Source organism: Leopardus geoffroyi, chromosome D4, assembly GCF_018350155.1.
Source record: "Leopardus geoffroyi isolate Oge1 chromosome D4, O.geoffroyi_Oge1_pat1.0, whole genome shotgun sequence".
NCBI lineage: Eukaryota > Metazoa > Chordata > Mammalia > Carnivora > Felidae > Leopardus > Leopardus geoffroyi.
In genome coordinates, this window is record NC_059342.1 from 60,260,700 (window position 1) to 60,277,886 (window position 17,187).

The window sequence follows — 17,187 nt, forward strand, 5'->3', positions numbered from 1 at the left end:
GGCACAGATCTGATAAACCATTGGAGTCTTCCTCATCAGGCTAAATATCCCTATTTTCTTCAAACACCCCCCTGCCCCACTCAATGGGCTCTTGAGTCTCCCTACCACTGAGTTTATTCTCTGGGCAAACACTAATTTGACTTTATCCTTATAGGGTTACCATTTCTCTGAAACTTCTGTGGGTCAGTCATTTATTATCTGGCAATCCTTTCAGTTCTGACTTTCTAAGATGATGCCAATTACAATATCTTGTATATTGCATGTGTTGAGGGTCTGTTGTGGGCTGGGCTCTGTGCGGTGCATCTAACCGCACATCATCTCTGACCTTCCCAACAACCCTGAAGGATGTGGGTGTTACCTGACTCAGCCTGCAGAAGAGAAGCAGCTCAGACAGGCTAAGACAAGCGACTTTCTCAGGACCACCCACTTAGCCCTTTGGGAAGCAGGATTCGAATTCAGGTCTCTCTGACTCCAAAGCCCACACTCTTTCCATGACACCATGTGGCTTTCATTGTCGAAATGCTTTCTTCTTTGTAGTCTATGAATAGGGAAATTTTGTCTTCCTACCTGAAAATGTTTGCTGAATGGTCGTATAAATACGTGCACAGGACAAAGATGGGAAGGAAATAGAATTGTAAACAGCGGTTATTCCTGAATGAGACTATCTGTGCTTTTCATCCTTATTGTGAAATATCACACACACGTGGTAAAGCGCACAGAACTTCAATGTGCAGCTTAATGAATCATGGCAGGCATGTGACCCCTCTGTGAGTCAAGAACTAAAGCGTTACGAGGTTCCAGAAGGCCTTGACGGCCCTTCCCAACCATAACCCCTTGATTCACCTTTGCTCACTACTTGTGCACCTCCATGTCTTTGCTGTCGTCGTCTCTCCTTCTGGAACATCCTCCCTTGCCCCTACCCCTTCTCTGCCTGGAGAATCCCTCCTCTTCCTTCTGGATGCAGTGGAAGCCTCTCTTCCCAGTGGTGTTCTAGAGCCAGCATGCCAGAGCTGGTTGTAGGCTTCTGTCCTCAATTCCACTTCAGTGACGGCACGCTGGTACCCTGAAGTCACCTCTGGTGGAAGCATTTATACTATGGAAATTGGCAAACACCACAAATCCAACTTTTTTTTTTTTTTTTTGAGAGCCTGCATATCACTACTTTCTCCCATTAGCCTGCCGTAGGGCCTCTAACCCTCTCCTCAGAGAGAGTTAGGTGTCCCCTCCCTGTGTTCTCCCAGCACCTCGGCTTCCCATGAGCTTCCCAGAAGCTGGTGCTGTATCTGAACCATCTCTTTATTCCAGTACCCAGCTCAGAACTTGGCCCCTCAGTGACACTTGGTAAGCAGGCCTGCCCTGGGTGGTTGTGTATGTTGTTCACTGCACAGGGGGCAGGGGGAAAAATCTAACCTATACCCTGCTCTCCAAGCCTTGGTATGGGACTTGTTCGCCCAGAGAAGGCCCTTTTTTAAAATTCCTATAAAGAAGCCACACAAGCCTTCAGCAGCCCTGTCATGTGAATTTGCTGCGTCGGACTCCTGCATCTCTCGCGTGCCAGGGGCCTGCTGCTGCGTCGCCCGTTCCCAGCCCCTCCCCACTCCCACTCTTCCTGCCATTGCTGATCCTGCTTTATTGCAGGCAGGAGGGGCAGATCAACTGGAACGAAGGCATGCAGCAGGCTTAGCAGCAGCCCTGGGCCAAGGCTTGGGATTGGCTGCTCATGTGACTCCAGGCCTGGCTGGGCAGGGAGTCAGGGTCTACCCAGTGTCAGCTGAAACCTGACTCCTAGGGCAGAATGTTGGCCAAAAGTGACCCAGAGCACTGGCCTCAGGTCATTGTGCTGACAGCTGACAGAGAGTGAGCTGCCTACCTTCCCTCTCACTGTTGTCCACCGCTGCTGAGCACAGAGACAGAGCCAGGACTATCACCCTCCCCTGCCCTGAACACTCCGGGGTGAGAACATTCACTTCCCTGAGCCTCAGTTTCCTCACATGTAAAATGGGGATAATAAGAATCTCTACTTCTAAGGAGATGGCAGATATCATCTATGAAGTTGTTAACTTTCATAATTACTCTGAAGGTGACCTAGAGAATTCACACAGAATTCTAAGAGTTGATTTACTGAGTAGGTACCATGCATCCATTGTCTCATTTAATGCTCCCAAAGACTTTTTGTGAGTGGGTATTATGACCCACCCCTGTCTTGTAGGTGAGGAAACTAAAGGCCCAAGCAGGTTCTGTAACCTGCCCACAGGCACACGGGAAGTGACAGAGGCAAGATTAAGCCCAGGCTGATGTGACTCCACAGTCCGAGAAGTGTGCCTCTGGGGCTCCCGACTCCTCCTTGGTTTGTGTGGGCCTTACTTGGCTTTCCTCAGCAGTCCCTTTCCCTTGGTGTGAGGCTAGAGCACTGGTCACCACCTCCCCCCACCATCGTGGGAGCCTCTTTTCTGGCTCATCTCAGCGTTTGATGACTGTGGCTGAACCCCAGGGCTGCACCGTGGGCTCTGTGTGTGAATGAGGCTCCGGCTGTGCCCTCTGGTGAGTCCACGCTGGACAGGAAGGCAGACAAGTACAGAAATGATCATCAAACCGGGTGCTTTAGCCAGCCACAGACGGCAGGCCTTTGGGGAAGCAGTCTCAGTCAGGAGCGGGCATCACGGAGGACTTGCCGGGGGAGATGGAGTTTGAGACAAACTCATAGGGGGGATAGCATCTCAGAATGTGAGGTGGAGGCCGTGACATCTCAGGTGCAGTGAACCTCATGAACAAAAAGAACGAGAGGGGAAAAGCCGTGGAGCCCATCCAAACAAGACTAATGGTGCCCCTGGAGGAAGCCAGAGAGGGAGTTGGACATCCAAAGGGCTCTGACTGGGGAGGTTGAGTGAAAGTGGGCTGTGGGCTGTGATCTGCACCAGTCTGTGCCATGTTCCGGGAAGATGGTTCCTACCTGGGTAGGAGAGAATTGAGGGCAGGCATCAGCACCTAGGAGACCAGTAGGGGGGACGGGGGGTGCTATGACGGCCCAGATGAGGGGAGTCTGTGGGGTGGTCTTCCCGCAGGCCTGCAGTCTAGGGAAGGCCACCCGTGCCTCTCACAGTGCAACTCTCCACGGTGCCCCAGCTCTGGGCCCTGCGGCATGTGCCAAAGAGGAGGTGATGAGTGGCATTTGATTTATTCCTCATTCTTGGTTAGTCACCGCGGTCCTCAGAGGCCACAGCTTTCCCTTCAGTTCTTGTGCCTGTAACCTGTGTTAGTGAGCCTCTGTCCTCCTTCTTCCTTATACGGCCAAAGAAAGGAGAAAGGGACTTGTGGAGTTCTACCCTGGTGACAAGAGCCTTGCTGGCTGGCTCAGGACCCAAATCTGGGAACTGGGATCCTGGGGCTGTTTGTTTACCTAGCCATCTCTCTTTATCTCTGAGCAATGTTGTGCTGCCGTCTGAAGTGGCCCTGAGCCGGCAGTGAGGGTGGGAGGGGGCAGAGAGGTCCTGACCCAGAGATGAGAGCATTGAGGAAACATCTAGCCCAGCCCTCCTTTTGCAGGTGGAGAAATTGAGGATCAAAGAAGGGATAGGACGTGCTGAGGTCACGGATCAAGTTAGTGTCAGACCTGGGCCAGAACTGAGGTATCCCACCTTCCAGACGGGCTGCATTTACGGGTGGACGGGAGAGACCCTCAGCCCCCAGGAGCAGGTGCCACATATGGGGTGCCTGCCAGCCGTCTCCATCCCAAGTTGGCCAAATCCAAATGATGATTCTCTGTCCCTCTTGTTTTGCGCTCCTTACTCCCATCAAAGCCGCCCCCAGTAGGCCCTTCCCTAGGACCCCAGGGCACAGGGTACTCTCTGCCCCTCAGAACAGACAAGGTCTCCCCTTGAAACATGACCCCTCACTAAATAAATGTATGTGCAATGTCTGGGAGTTATTGGCTGGATTTCTCACATTTCATTCCAATATTTGACAGTGAGGATATGCTTCATATTTTGAAATGAGGCTGAAGGAATAGATTGCATTTTCTTGTTTACCCAGATTGGATTAGCTTCCTAGAACAAATAAATTTAGAAAGAAAACAAGGGGCACCTGGGTGGCTCAGTCGGTTAAGTGTCATGCTCAGGTCATGGTCTCACTGTTCACAAGTTCAGCCCTGCATCGGGCCCTGTGCTGACAGCTCGGAGCCTGGAGCCTGTTTCAGATTCTGTATTTCTGTCTCTCTGTGTCCCTCCCCTGCTCATGCTCTGTCTCTCTCTCAAAAAATAAATTAAAAAAAAAAAAAAAGGGAAGGAAGGAAGGAAGAAAGAAAACAAAAGCCACACTGGACTAAGATCCTGAAGGTTTTCACACATGGTGACACCCCCTTTAGATTACACACTCATGGCAGCTGGCTAAATTTTTCTTTTAAATGAGGATGAATAGGGGGCACCTGGGTGGCTCAGTCAGTTAAGCACCAGACTTTGGCTCAGGTCATGATCTCACGGTCTGTGGGTTCGAGCCCCACATTGGGCTCTGTGCTGACAGCTCAGGGCCTAGAGCCTGCTTCGGATTCTGTGTCTCCCTCTCTCTCTTGCGCCTTCCCTGCTTGTGCTCTCTCTCTCTCTCTCTCTCTCAAAAAATAAATACACATTAAAAATTAAAAAGAAATAAATGAGGATAGGATGAATATGACTTTTGTCTGCAAAAAAAAAAAAGGAAAACACACTCTTGAAACCATGTGAGCAAGACTTCTTGACCAGTCATGTTCTCTCTTTTGTTCCTTATACATTCAGCTTCTAGGCAGCAGCTCCTGGCTTGTGCACGATTTTTGTGTCTGTGTGTACTAAAGTAATTCAGTCTGGAAATATCCAGCCTCTGTGAGAGAACAGGCATGTGTCACCATCGCTTCCTCGAAATGCCAATTATGGCCTTTTACTGACCTTGCTCCTCAGGGAGAAATGAGATAGAGTCAGTGGAAATGAGGGAAAAACAATATGATGTCGAGAAAATCATTTTCCTACGCAGATCAGCATGAGTCAGAATAAAGATTTGTGACCATAACCGTATTGCACCATGTCCAGCCCCCAGTGGAGGCTACACTCTGTTCTGAAAAGCCAAGAGCTTTCCAGACAGGAGACAGACTGACCCAGGGGTTATCTGTCTTCAAGTCTCTGACACTTGAAGTCAAACAAGGATCAAGTCCAAGCTAAGCCTCAGCTCTGTCACATTCTTGCTGTGTAATGGTGGGGAGGAGTCACTTAATGTACCAATGCCTCAGTTTCCTCGCCTCTAAAATGGACCTGGAATGTGTCTTCTCTCAATAAAGGAGAGGTGATATTTCTATTGTTAATTAGATCAGTTGGTGGTGGAAGAGTAGGCTGGGGGGCATTGACCTCTGAGAGATTGTAGCTGTATCCTGTGCAGGACACAAGTTTTTAAAAAAAATTTGTTGATTTTTGAGAGAGAGAGAGAGAGAGTGAGAGAGAGAGCGAGCATAAGCAGGGGAGGGGCAGAGAAAGAGGGAGACACAGAAAAGAGGGAGACACAGAATCCGAAGCAGGCTCCAGGCTTATGAGCTGTCAGCACAGAGCCCGATGCGGGGCTCAAACCCACAAACTGTGAGATCATGACCTGAGCTGAAGTCGGACGCTTAACCGACTGAGCCACCCAGGTGCTCCTGCAGGAAACAACTTATTATCTCCTTCCTCTCCTCCCTTATTTTCTTTCCTACTTATGTTTACTTTTTATGAAAGTGTAACTTACATATAGTAACAAATATACCCTAAGTGGACAGCTCAATGGATATATATTTAGATTTAGATATATATATATATATGGATTTATATATATTTAGATTTAGATTTATATATATATATGGATTTATATACCTGTATAATTGTTATATTATTATATAATAATATATTGTATAATACACAGACCTGGGTTATCAGCACCAAGATCAAGGCACAGAACATTTCCAGCACCTCATATGCTCCCCCCTCAATTAATACTCTCCAAATGCAATCATGTCATGATTTCTATCACCACAGATAAGTTTTGCCTGCTCTTAAATGTCACATAAATGGAATCCCATGTATGTGCTGTTTTGTGTCTGGCTTTTATTGCTCAGCATTGCCTGTGAGTGTATCAGTTATCTATAGCTGTGTAACAGATTACCCCTCAAAACTTAGCAGCTTAAAATAACAATGAACATGTATGAGCTCACAGTTTCTGAAAGCCAGGAATCCAGGAGCAGTTTGGTCGCACAGTTCTAGCCCAAGATCTCTGACGAGATTGCAGTAGAGTGCAGTCTGAAGGCCTGACCAGGGCTGGAGAAATTGCTTCCAAGATGGCTTCCTCCATGGCTGTTGGCAGGATTAGTTCCTTGCCTTGTGGACCTCTTCACCAGGCTTGAGTGTCTGCTTGAGTGTCCTCACTAGATGGCAGCCAACTTCTCCCAGAGCGAACGATCCAACGCGGAGAAAGAAGAAAGCCACAAATGCCTTTTATGAGCCAACCTTGGAAGTTACACAGTCACTTCTGCCATAGTCTATCTGTGAGAAGTGAGTTACTAAGCACAACCACCCTCAAGGGGTGGGGAATTAGGCTCCGCCTTTGGAAGGGAGGAGGATCAAAGAATGGGCAGATATACTTTAAAATCACCAAAGTGAGAATCCGCTGGGCTCTTTTCCTTTGCTGCAGTTTGGCCAGAGAGACCTTTCTAACCAGCAGGGGTACCCAGGGATGGAGCAGGGTGCCTCACAGGTGATGTGCTCCCATCCCCAGGAGCAGGTAGGAAGAACCAAACTTGGCAGCTGCGATTTTGAAGGAATTTTAATATCAGCCGGCATTTGTGACTCAACTCGGACTAGATAATTCCCAGGGCTCCTTTCTATTGTTTTCTCAAGTATTCCCAGTTGCCCACATCTTCTGTATCACAAAGAAAAGGCCATGATTGGCCCCACCAGATATACAGAGTGAGCTTCTTGATGCCCGTGGTGCCTCTGGCCACAATGGGGGTCTCAGAGCCAGCCACTCTAGGCCACAGCTGAATTCCACCTCAGGCATTTGTTGGTGGTTCTTAAGCCAGCGAATCTGGTCATCTTCTCATCAGACTGATAATACTCAGCCACAGGAAAGGTGTGAGGAAACGGGAGCCGTTGTCACTGCCGAAGGGCCCGTCAGCATTTGTACCCTCTTGGCAGAGCAGTCACAGTTTTAACCCCAAATACGCCTGTCTTTGAATCCAGCCATTAGCCATGCCACAGCCCCACATCCAGCCAAAAGACTGGTTCCCGCCCCTGCAAAGCCACTGCTGCCTGGCGTGTAACGAGGAAAACGGAAGCGAACTAAATATCCGGCTGTATCCGGGCATCCCTTGAAGCAGTTCAAAGGGATGAAGGAGCTCTGAATGTACTGACTTGGAAATATCTCCAGAAAATGTTACATGAAGAACGCACGTTGCAGAACAATGCATATGATACGACTCCATTTAAGAAAAACATTTAAAACTCTGTGTACTTTTATTATATACTTCATAGACACAATCCAAGGCAACACACCCCATTGGCCATGGTGCTTACTCTGTAGAAAGGGGGTAGGATTCGGATAAGGGAGGTGAGGGAAACTCTCTGATTTACTCAATCTGTCTTAGTATCATCTGAATGTTTAATAATGAGATTATATTTATTCCCAAGTGATTGGTTTAATTCTTAAGCACATCTGAAGGCTGGGGTGGCAAGAGTTCTTCCCCACCCTTCTCTCCCTGGCTGTGCTGCCAGAGTCTGCTGTGGCCAGTCCTGGCATGACCTGCCCTTGGGTTCTGCTGTCCAGGGGCTCCTAACTGCCCCTCACCCACTGTCCAGGTGGCCTAATTTTTTAATGCCCTCCAAGCAAGCCATTCATGGATGCACAGAATGCAGGTCCCAGGGGCCTTAAAGGTCACAGAACCTAGGCCTTCCCCACTCCTAATGACGTCTAGGAGACTCTCCCAAGGCACCACCCTGCCTTCTGTCCATACACCTCCAGGGACGGGCAGTCTATGGCCTTACCAGACAGTTCCTTCCATGTGCAGACACTGTTACTGGTTAGATCACAATCCCACACTCTGAGCCAAACCCCATCTGCCTGTAGCCCCCATCATCAGCCCTACACCCAAGTGAGGTGGGAAGCAGCAAACTCTGGAGTGAAACTCCTGTGTTCAAATCCAGGTTCTGTAACCAACTGGCTCTGTGATTTGGGGGAAATTTATTAATACTCTGTTCTTCATGTACCTCACCTACAGGATGAAATTAATCGTACATGCTCCATAGATGTATGGGGAGGAGAAAATGAGTTAGCTTATCAAAAGTGCTTATGGCATTGCCTCACACACAACGATCACTCAGTAACAAATATTTGAAAAATAAGTAAGAGATCAGAGTTTTAGTCCTGGCAGTGTCCCCATGGCCTCTTCTCTCATCTGAAATGATTGAGGCCTTCTAGTCTCAGAGTCGCTGAAGAGGGACAGCCTGAGATAAAGCAAGTGTGACGCTTCTTAAGATGTGTGCACATTTTCTATTTTACTCTTTAATGTAAAAATAATAGTTTTGGTCAAAGATTGACACTCTGGGAAGGCTGGCCATGATTATCTAGTAGAATCCTGTATTTTCTTGAATATACCCAGAAACCTCTGCATGTATCCCAGGGATATTGGACCCTAGTTTGAGAATGTGGGCCTAGAGGATCCTCTGAAGTCCTTCCAGTGTCAGGTCAAGGTCAAGCCCTGGCTCTGGCATTAAACAGAGGGAGCACAGTCCAGCTTCCATCTACACATGAGTTCAGTTGACTCATCTCTAAGACAGAAGGGCCAGTCCCTGACTGCCCTGCCTCCCCAGTGGTTAGGGAGGTTGAAAGGGGGCAGTTTGCACTGGGTGCTTGGTGCTTTGGACTGAGCGGCATGGAGTGTCAGCTCTGCGGAAGCAGCCCTTGAAGATGCTGGAAGCCCCTCCACTCGGGGAAGATCAGTGCTTCCTGAGACCAGCCCATCCTAAGTCCTAATAGAGCTTTCCCGGAAAGTGACCTCAAGGAGAGGCCAGGCTTCCTGCTAAGTGGGGTGGGCAGAGGACCTTCCAGTTCCTTCTCGGGCCCTTATATGGTCCCTGTACTACCAGCCAGGCCAAGCGGACCAGAGCCCAGGGCTGTGCTGAGTCCTCTGAGGACAGGCCTGAGCTCTTCTCAGCCCTTTCAGGAGCCGTGACAGATGGGTGATGGAACTTCGCCAATGTCACTCTACCTGCCCAGCTTGGCATTGCTGGCCCCGTGTGAACTCAGACAGGCTCTCCTGAAGTCAGAGTACCTGGGAGGAGTCCTCCAGCAAGAGTCTCAACTGTGGTACATGCTTGTCCCTTTGGATGGTGGGCTAATGTGTCCTCTCAACCCTCCTGTGTTGTTGTGCATCAACCATGTTCCTATTTCCTCCATTCAGTTCAATTCCTTGACCTTGACCTGGAGATGCTGGGTATTATGTGCTATCCAAGGGCTCACAGTCTAGGGGAGCACCATTGAAAAGAATCTTCTGTGATGATGGAAATGTTCTGTATCTGCACTGACCTAATTGCCAGTGCAACTAAGGAACTGAATTTTAAATTTTATTTAATTATTCAGATTTCAAAATTCGATCAAAAAATAGAAGATCTGAATAGACATTTTTCCAAAGAAAACATACAGATGGCCAACAGGTACATGAAAAGATGCTCAACACCACTGATCAATCAGGGAAATGCAAATCAAAACCACAATAAGCTATCACCTCACACCTGTTAGAATACCTAAAATAAAAAGGACAAGAAATAACAAGTGTCGGTAAGGATATGGTGAAAAGGAAACCCTTGTGCTCTACTGGTGGGAATGTGAATCAGTGCAGCCACTGTGGAAAACAGTATGGAGGTTCCTCAAAATGTTAATTAAACCAATCTGTCCATCTGCCATAAGATCCAGCAATCCCACTCCTGGGTGTTTATCTGAATAAAACAAACACTAATTCAGAAAGATATATGCACCCTCATGTCCACTGCAGCATTATTTACAGTAGCCAAGATATGGAAACAACAAGTGCCCACCAGTGGGTGAATGGAAGATGTGGTGTATATATATATGCAATGGAATATTACTCGGCCCTAAAAAAAGAAGGAAATCTTGCCATGTGCAACGCATGGATGAAGCTTGAGGGCATCATGCTGAGTGAAGTAAGTCAGACTGAGAAGGACAGATACCTAGGATCTCACTTATATGTGGAATCTAAGCAAAAACAAAACCAGAAAACAACCAAGGTCATAGATACAGAGAACAAATTGGTGTTGCCAGAGGTGAGGGGTGAGGTGGAGGGTGAGATGGGTGAAGGGAGCCTCATTGTCCCGGCTAGGACCCCCAGGACAGTATTAGTGAAAGTGAACACTCTTGTCTTGTTCCTGCCCTGAGGGGGAAAGTCTTTAACCTTGATGTGATGTTTAGTTTGCTCTCCATGTCTTTTCAGATCTCTTTAAGATTATGTTTATTTTGAGGGGTGCTTGGGTGGTTCAGTCGGTTAAGCATCTGACTCTTGATGTTGAACCAGGTCATGATCTGACCTCAGTCAGATCGTGGGATCGAGCTCTACACTGACAGTGCAGAGCCTGCTTGGGATTTGCTCTCTCCGCCCCTCCCCCACTTGGACACGAGCGCTCTCTCTCTCTCTCTCTCTCTCCCCCCCCTCTCCCCACCCCCTCTCTTTCTCTCAGAAATAAATAAAAACTTTTTAAAAGATTGTGTTTATTTTGAATGTTTTTTAATGTTTATTTTTTTTTTTTTAATTTTTTTTTTTTCAACGTTTATTTATTTTTGGGACAGAGAGAGACAGAGCATGAACAGGGGAGGGTCAGAGAGAGAGGGAGACACAGAATCAGAAACAGGCTCCAGGCTCTGAGCCATCAGCCCAGAGCCCGATGTGGGGCTCGAACTCACGGACTGCGAGATCGTGACCTGGCTGAAGTCGGACGCTTAACCGACTGCGCCACCCAGGCGCCCCTTAATGTTTATTTTTGAGACACAGAGTGTGCACGAGCAGGGAAGGCGCAGAGAGAGAGGGACACAGAGACTTTGAAGCAGGCTCCTCACTGTCAGTGCAAGGGCTCGAACCCACAAATTGTGAGATCGTGACCTGAGCTGAAGTCAGATGCTCAACCGACTGAGCCATTCAGGTGCCCCAAGATTATGTTTATTTTGTATGTGTTATTATACATAGTAACAGAAAACTCAAACAATAAGATACAAAGAAGAAAATAAAATCTCACCCAAATCCCACCACCACCAGTACACTGGCTGGCTCTTTCTAGGCATATATATGTGTATGGAAAATCCATGTAACTTTACTTAAATATGACCTGTTTTGCAACTGGGCTTTTTTTCTCCATATTGTTTCATGGTCATCTTCCCAGGCCTGTGACCAAAGATTTGCATTATCATCTGATATCTGTCATGTTCTCTTGTAAAACTCAATTATCATTTGATATTATATGAACAACTCTCCATGAATGTCTAAGTTGCTTCCCTTTTCCCCCACTATTATAAGCAAGACTGAACGTCCTCATTATATCCTTCCCAAGATTGTATATTGTAAGGTTTTTCCTTTTCTTTTGTTTTCTTTCAATCTTTGTCACTAGATCAGAAGGAGGCTTCAGAAAAATGAACTCTGGGCATTCCCAACTTACTGTGTGACCTTAGGCAAATCCTTTCCCCTCTCTGGGTCTCTCCATTTCCTTCATTTGGAAATTGAAAGGATTCGTCTAAGTAACTGGTTATCAAACCTGGCTGTATATTGACATCACCTGGGAGTTTTAAAAGCCACAGACACCTGAGTCTCATTCCTGGAGAGTTGGATTTAATTAATATGGGGTATAGCCAGGGCAGTGGAATTTTTAATCTCCTTGAGACTCGTTGAAGATCCTTCCTGCTCGAGTTTTGTAGAAAGGATGCTGTGGGGCAACGAAAAGATCTGTTCTTGGCATCCAGCAGGCCTGGGTTTGAATCCCAGCTCATTCGCTCCTGGTGCGTGACCCTTCACCTTCTCCAAACTTCCAATTCCCTGTTCTTGGGGGTGGAGTCAGGGAGTGGTTAAAATCCCTGCCCACCACGCAGGGTTTCTGCTAGTAGAAAAGATTCCTGCACAAGTGGGATGGGTAGTGACTCCTGTTCTTTTCTTGACCAAAGAGCCAACCTCTGGGCAACAAAGTGGAAATGGAGATAGTAAACATGTTGGAAAAAAATGCAACGCTTCTCAAATTCGGCTACCACTTTACCCAGCAGGGGCCCCGGCTGCGGGCGTCCAACGCAATGATGAACAACAACGACCTTGGTAAGTGGAAATGTGCTACCCAAAAACCTGCCCGTGGCTTTCCCACCTGTCCTGGAGGTTGTGGGGGTGGTGTGCGGATATGGCAAGGAATGTTCCACTGATACCTTCTCCAAGGGAGCCCTCTTCTTGAGCCTCACTCCTGACTACCACCTTGGTTACATTTCCTAGTTTTCTGTATTGGCGCCCGGCCTCCTGCCTCCCCTAGACTGTGGGTGCCTCATCTGCAGGAGCTGAGGCTGAGCACTCCTCCCCTCCCCGGGGGGCTCAGCACAGTGCAGGGCTGGAGCCCAAGCGCACCCTGGGCGCCTTGTTTGGCTGAGTGAGAGGACATGTGGCGGGCCACAGGCTCACCGTGAGTCTTTTCCTCTTTGAATACCTTCCTCTGAGCTCAGAGTCCTCTCAGGACCATCGGGTCTGGCTCTAGTCCCTGCCCCCAAAATCACCAACTAGCACCACTACCCAAACCCCATGCCTGGGAAACCTCATGGCACTTTTAAGGTAAAAGTTGAAAATGTAAGTTAAACAGGTTACATTCATTTCTTCTCAGTTAAAGGCATAGTTATTTTTTTTTTCCAAAAAGGAAACAAAAGAAAATGTCACATTTTAATAACCATCTGCCCAATAGGTATACAAGTCAGTTAATGAAAAGTGAGATCAGTCATTGACTGACTTACAGGCGTCTGTTGTTCTCAACCTCTGTGCGTAGTTATTTATGATGGGTATTCCTGCTGGCTGCTAAAAGGACTTGATACTGTGTCCAAAATGGACTATGTCTGCTAAGGCTGTAGGAAAATAAGAGGGAAAAACAGCAAGAAAAGGAGGAGGCCTAATATGTTAACATAATTGATCATTACATTTAGCTGTGAGTTTTCTAGAACCAAGGCAAGAAGACAAACCAAGTTATGTTATTCTTATTACCAAAGAGAAGGAAGTATAACGAGTTCAGAAAGAAAGAAAAAGGATGAGAGCTTCTTTCTGGGATTGGATTATGAAATAACTATATGTTCCAAAGGAAAAGGTCTTCGGTGAGTTTTTGATCAGACTCAAGCCTGTTCTACACATGGGGGTTTTGGTTTTTGCTTCGAGCACTCAGCAAAATGCAAATAGCCTAATACTAAAGCACATCTCAAATCTGAGGCACGTCATTTCTAGTGATGAATCTGAGGCTAGGTTAACACCCGGAAAAATGGGGGTGTGTAGGTGTGTGTGCACAGACCCGATGCTCAGAGAACCACGTACACTTTAGACTGAGTTACTCAATTCAACAAACGTTGGTCAAAGTCCTGTAGGGCGCTGGGTGTTGAAGTTACAGGTTCCTGCTCTAGAAGGACATGTTCCCTGCCATCCTTCTGACCACATCGTTCTTATGCCTCAGTTGATAGAGCGCTACCACAGTACCTATAAGAAGTTATTCATTCATTGCTCGCCACATAGATGCCACTTTTTTCTAGAGCTGCGGGTCTAGAAAAGTCCATACAACAAAGAGACAAAAATGCACCTAGTATCCTGGTTTATCTGAAGTGCCCTTATTTAAAATAAACACAAACAAATAATTATTAGTCATTATTATGGTATAACAGAGGTGATAGCTACCCTGAACTGTTGAGGAAGGCCAGCAATCTAGATGCTTGTGGCCAGCTGTGATCTGGCTTCAAAACCAGCACTAAAGGCCTTGAGTTCTGTTCCAACATGCCATAGCCTGACATTTTCCCCTCCCAGTTTAGATTAAGCTTCTTTTGTGCCTAGGGCTGCCTATCCCAGGGCTAACCCAGCTTTTGTCTTCTAGTGGCAAAATGGTCTGGAGGCCTTTTCTAGGGACAGAAGTTCCAGATGACCGGAGGTCAGGGGTGCTGTGGTGGGGGAGGGGCACCAGGATCAGCTGTGGATTGGATAACCTGGCCCTTGGGGACGCACCCAGTCCTGAGAGTCTGTGACTCCAAATCCCAGGCCCGACTCCTATCTCCAGCAGCTTCTGAGGTTCTGGCCGGGCCCTAGGGTGCTGGAGCTGGAAGGCCTTCACCCCCCAGTTCCCTTACAGGAAAACAGAAGCCTGGGAGGGACTGTCCTTCTAGGCAGTGGCTCAGCCAAGTCACACCAGAGATTACAGCAGGCACTTCTGGAGCAACTTTTGTGTCCCAGGACTGTGCCAGGGGACATAAAGGGAGCAGAAAGGCTAGTTCCTTGACTCCAGAGCCTTTAAAACAAACTTACGGGAGAGAAAAGACTCAAGGGCGTGCCTAAAAATTCAAGAATGCCTACACCCTGTACCCAGACAACGTGAGGAAGTGACTTGCGAAGACAGAGTCCAGTTAAGCAAAACATCCCCATTGGAAGTGAGCCTTTAGCCAGCCTTGCAAGGAAGTGCTAGATGGTGGGGGAGGTCAGGAGGCATTCTTGGTGGGGGGACCTAGTATTTTAGATAGGAGAGACAAAGATCCAAAAGGTTTGGAGGGACTGTTAGAGGAGGTTAGACCTAGAAGGAAAAGCAGGAACTCACAGAGAAGGGAAGGAAGGGCATTCCAAGCAGAAGGAACAGAGTGGGCAAAGGTAGGACCAGGAGTTTGGTGATGAAAGCCGGTGGGAAGTGAGACTGTGGCAGTTTCCTGGACAGGACTGACAGGTGATAAAAATAATGGGCCTCCGGGTCACCCCAAGGAAATGTGCAGCTCTTCCTTTGGGGTTTCCCGCGTAAGGAATTAGAGCAGAGTCATTTAAGTGATTACATGCAACATTGAGTGTTGTTTGGTGAAGTAATATTTCTAGCTTTGAAGGCCAGTTTGTGCCCATCTGCTAATTTTTATAACAGAAACGCATCTGCCTCTGATAGCGTGCCAGCCTCCTCCTGCAAAAGAGAAGTCCTTTCTTTGCAGCATGTTCTCATCCCGCTGTCAGTGCTCCGATGAAGCAAGCTTCCGTGCTTTCCAGCTGAATGTTGCTTTATCCCCGAGAGCCTCCTGCAGGCCCTGCCCAGCCACTGTGGTGGTCAGCAGTGTTTGCCATCAAGGAGAGCGGACCGGGCCCAGCCTCTCCAGTTTTCTGACTCAAGCCTGCCTCTGCTGGCTCCTGGCCCCCTACTTGGTAGTCTCCAGTGGGTTTTGCCTGCCTGTAGGGTGGGTGGGCTCTTCCTTGGGGGATATTGATTCCCGAGGCCAGAGGTCAGCCAGTGCCTCTGTAGCTTTCCGGGACCCATTCTGACTGGCGTGTCTTGGGTCCTTCCCATCCTGTGCACCGAGCTGCTAACAGAGTGTCCTGTGGAGAGAGAGTAGGGCACCAGGCATACAGCGGTGTCAGGGAGGAGCCGCGGATCCCCATCTGTTTTCCCACAGCGATACCTCAGATGACTCCTCCCTCTACACTATTTATAGCTCAGAGGCTAAGCATGGCTCTCAGGTCCTGTAAATCTGCCCCCGAAGCTCTCTCCACTTAATGAAATCTGAATTGCCAACTCCAAGTGAAGACCGCTGTACATGTGGAGGTGGGGAGGGGAGGAGGATTAACATGTTTAAAAGCAGCCAACACTCCTTCATGGGAAAGTCTCTCTTCTGTGTTCTCAAGGAAGACTTTCCTAACAAGTACCCCAAATCAATTCCATCATCTTCCCCCAAAACCATCTCAGGAAAAGGTGTTAACTTTCCTCACAGCCATTCAAGCCAGAAATCTGGGCCTCTTCCTGTATGCTGCCCCCTCCCCAGCCGGTCAGTCACCTCCTAGCCACCTCCCTTGCCTGCCTCATGTCAAGCCCTCAGCACATTCACCTCACATCCTGCAACTTCTATGGGCTCTCGAGCTTCTCTAGGGCGAGGATCTCTCACGGGGTGCCCATCCCAAGGTTTGTTCTGTCACTCTGCTTAGTACACTTGCTAGGCTCCCACTGCTGTCAGGAGCGAGTCCTGGGCACGGCCCACGTGACCCTTAACGATCATAGCTGATGCTTACACAGCGCTTCCTGTGTGCCAGGCACTGCTGTGAACACTTCCTATCTTATGCATGTGAGGCTCCCAACAACCAGGTGAATTAGATCCTACTATCATCCCCACTCTACAGTGAGGCAAGAGATAAGAATACCTGCAGTCATTGGATGCAAGAAGGGTTTGGGCCGCAGCCTGATCTCGGAGCCTGTGCCCCCCACCTCCCCTCTTGGTGAGAGGCCCTGCTGGACTTCTCTCTCGACACCCCTGACAGGCCATCCTCTTGCTCTGTATTAGCACCAACCAGGCCAGGTAGCTTGAGTGTGCCTCCCAGTGACCCAGGCCAAAGTATCCCTGTAGAGGGCCATTCCTCCTAACCTTTCCCTTCCCACAGTCTATCCTTTTACCCTTCAAGGTTCAGTGGACCCGTTCCCTGCCATCCTTCTGACCACACCATTCATTCTGCCTCATAGTTGATAGAGAGCTACCTGAGTACTTGTAATATTTCATCAAACTTACTGTTGGTATAGCTTGGTGCCCTGTTAAGCTAGATCTTTATTTCTGATCCTTGTGCCTGGCATATAATAGCACCCAGTACATGCCATTGAATATATAAATGAATCTAAAATGCTTCTCAAAGACGTGATGGAGATGTTCAAGTTTGGCAGGAAGTGGTGCAAGGAGTTCGAGCTGGCCCAGAAGACTTGAGATTCCTTCTGGCTTGGACAGTACATGAGTCTGGCAGTTGCAATGATAAGGGTTTTTGCTTTAATGGAAGTAAAAAGCAGACTGAATTGAGGGAAGATATGGGGAGACTTGGCTCCTACTTCCAGTTCCGTCACATACTCACCGTGACTTGGGCCAAGTTACTTCCCTCTCTTGGCCTCAATTTCCTTCGTCCTCAAAATGGAGAAAAATAATACTTGAGTAAGTGGCTGC

At 48.1% G+C, this 17,187-nt stretch overlaps 1 protein-coding gene across 2 annotated transcripts in view; it reads left to right on the forward strand.

The window, feature by feature from the left end:
- The window catches only part of TMOD1 (tropomodulin 1), an 87,871-nt gene that overhangs the window by 67,363 nt on the left and 3,321 nt on the right, over positions 1 to 17,187 (forward strand). For both annotated transcript variants that reach the window (XM_045468413.1, XM_045468414.1), the window contains exon 9: positions 12,196 to 12,340. In XM_045468413.1, the coding sequence (XP_045324369.1) occupies positions 12,196 to 12,340 (145 nt within the window). The remainder of the gene's footprint in view (positions 1 to 12,195; positions 12,341 to 17,187) is intronic.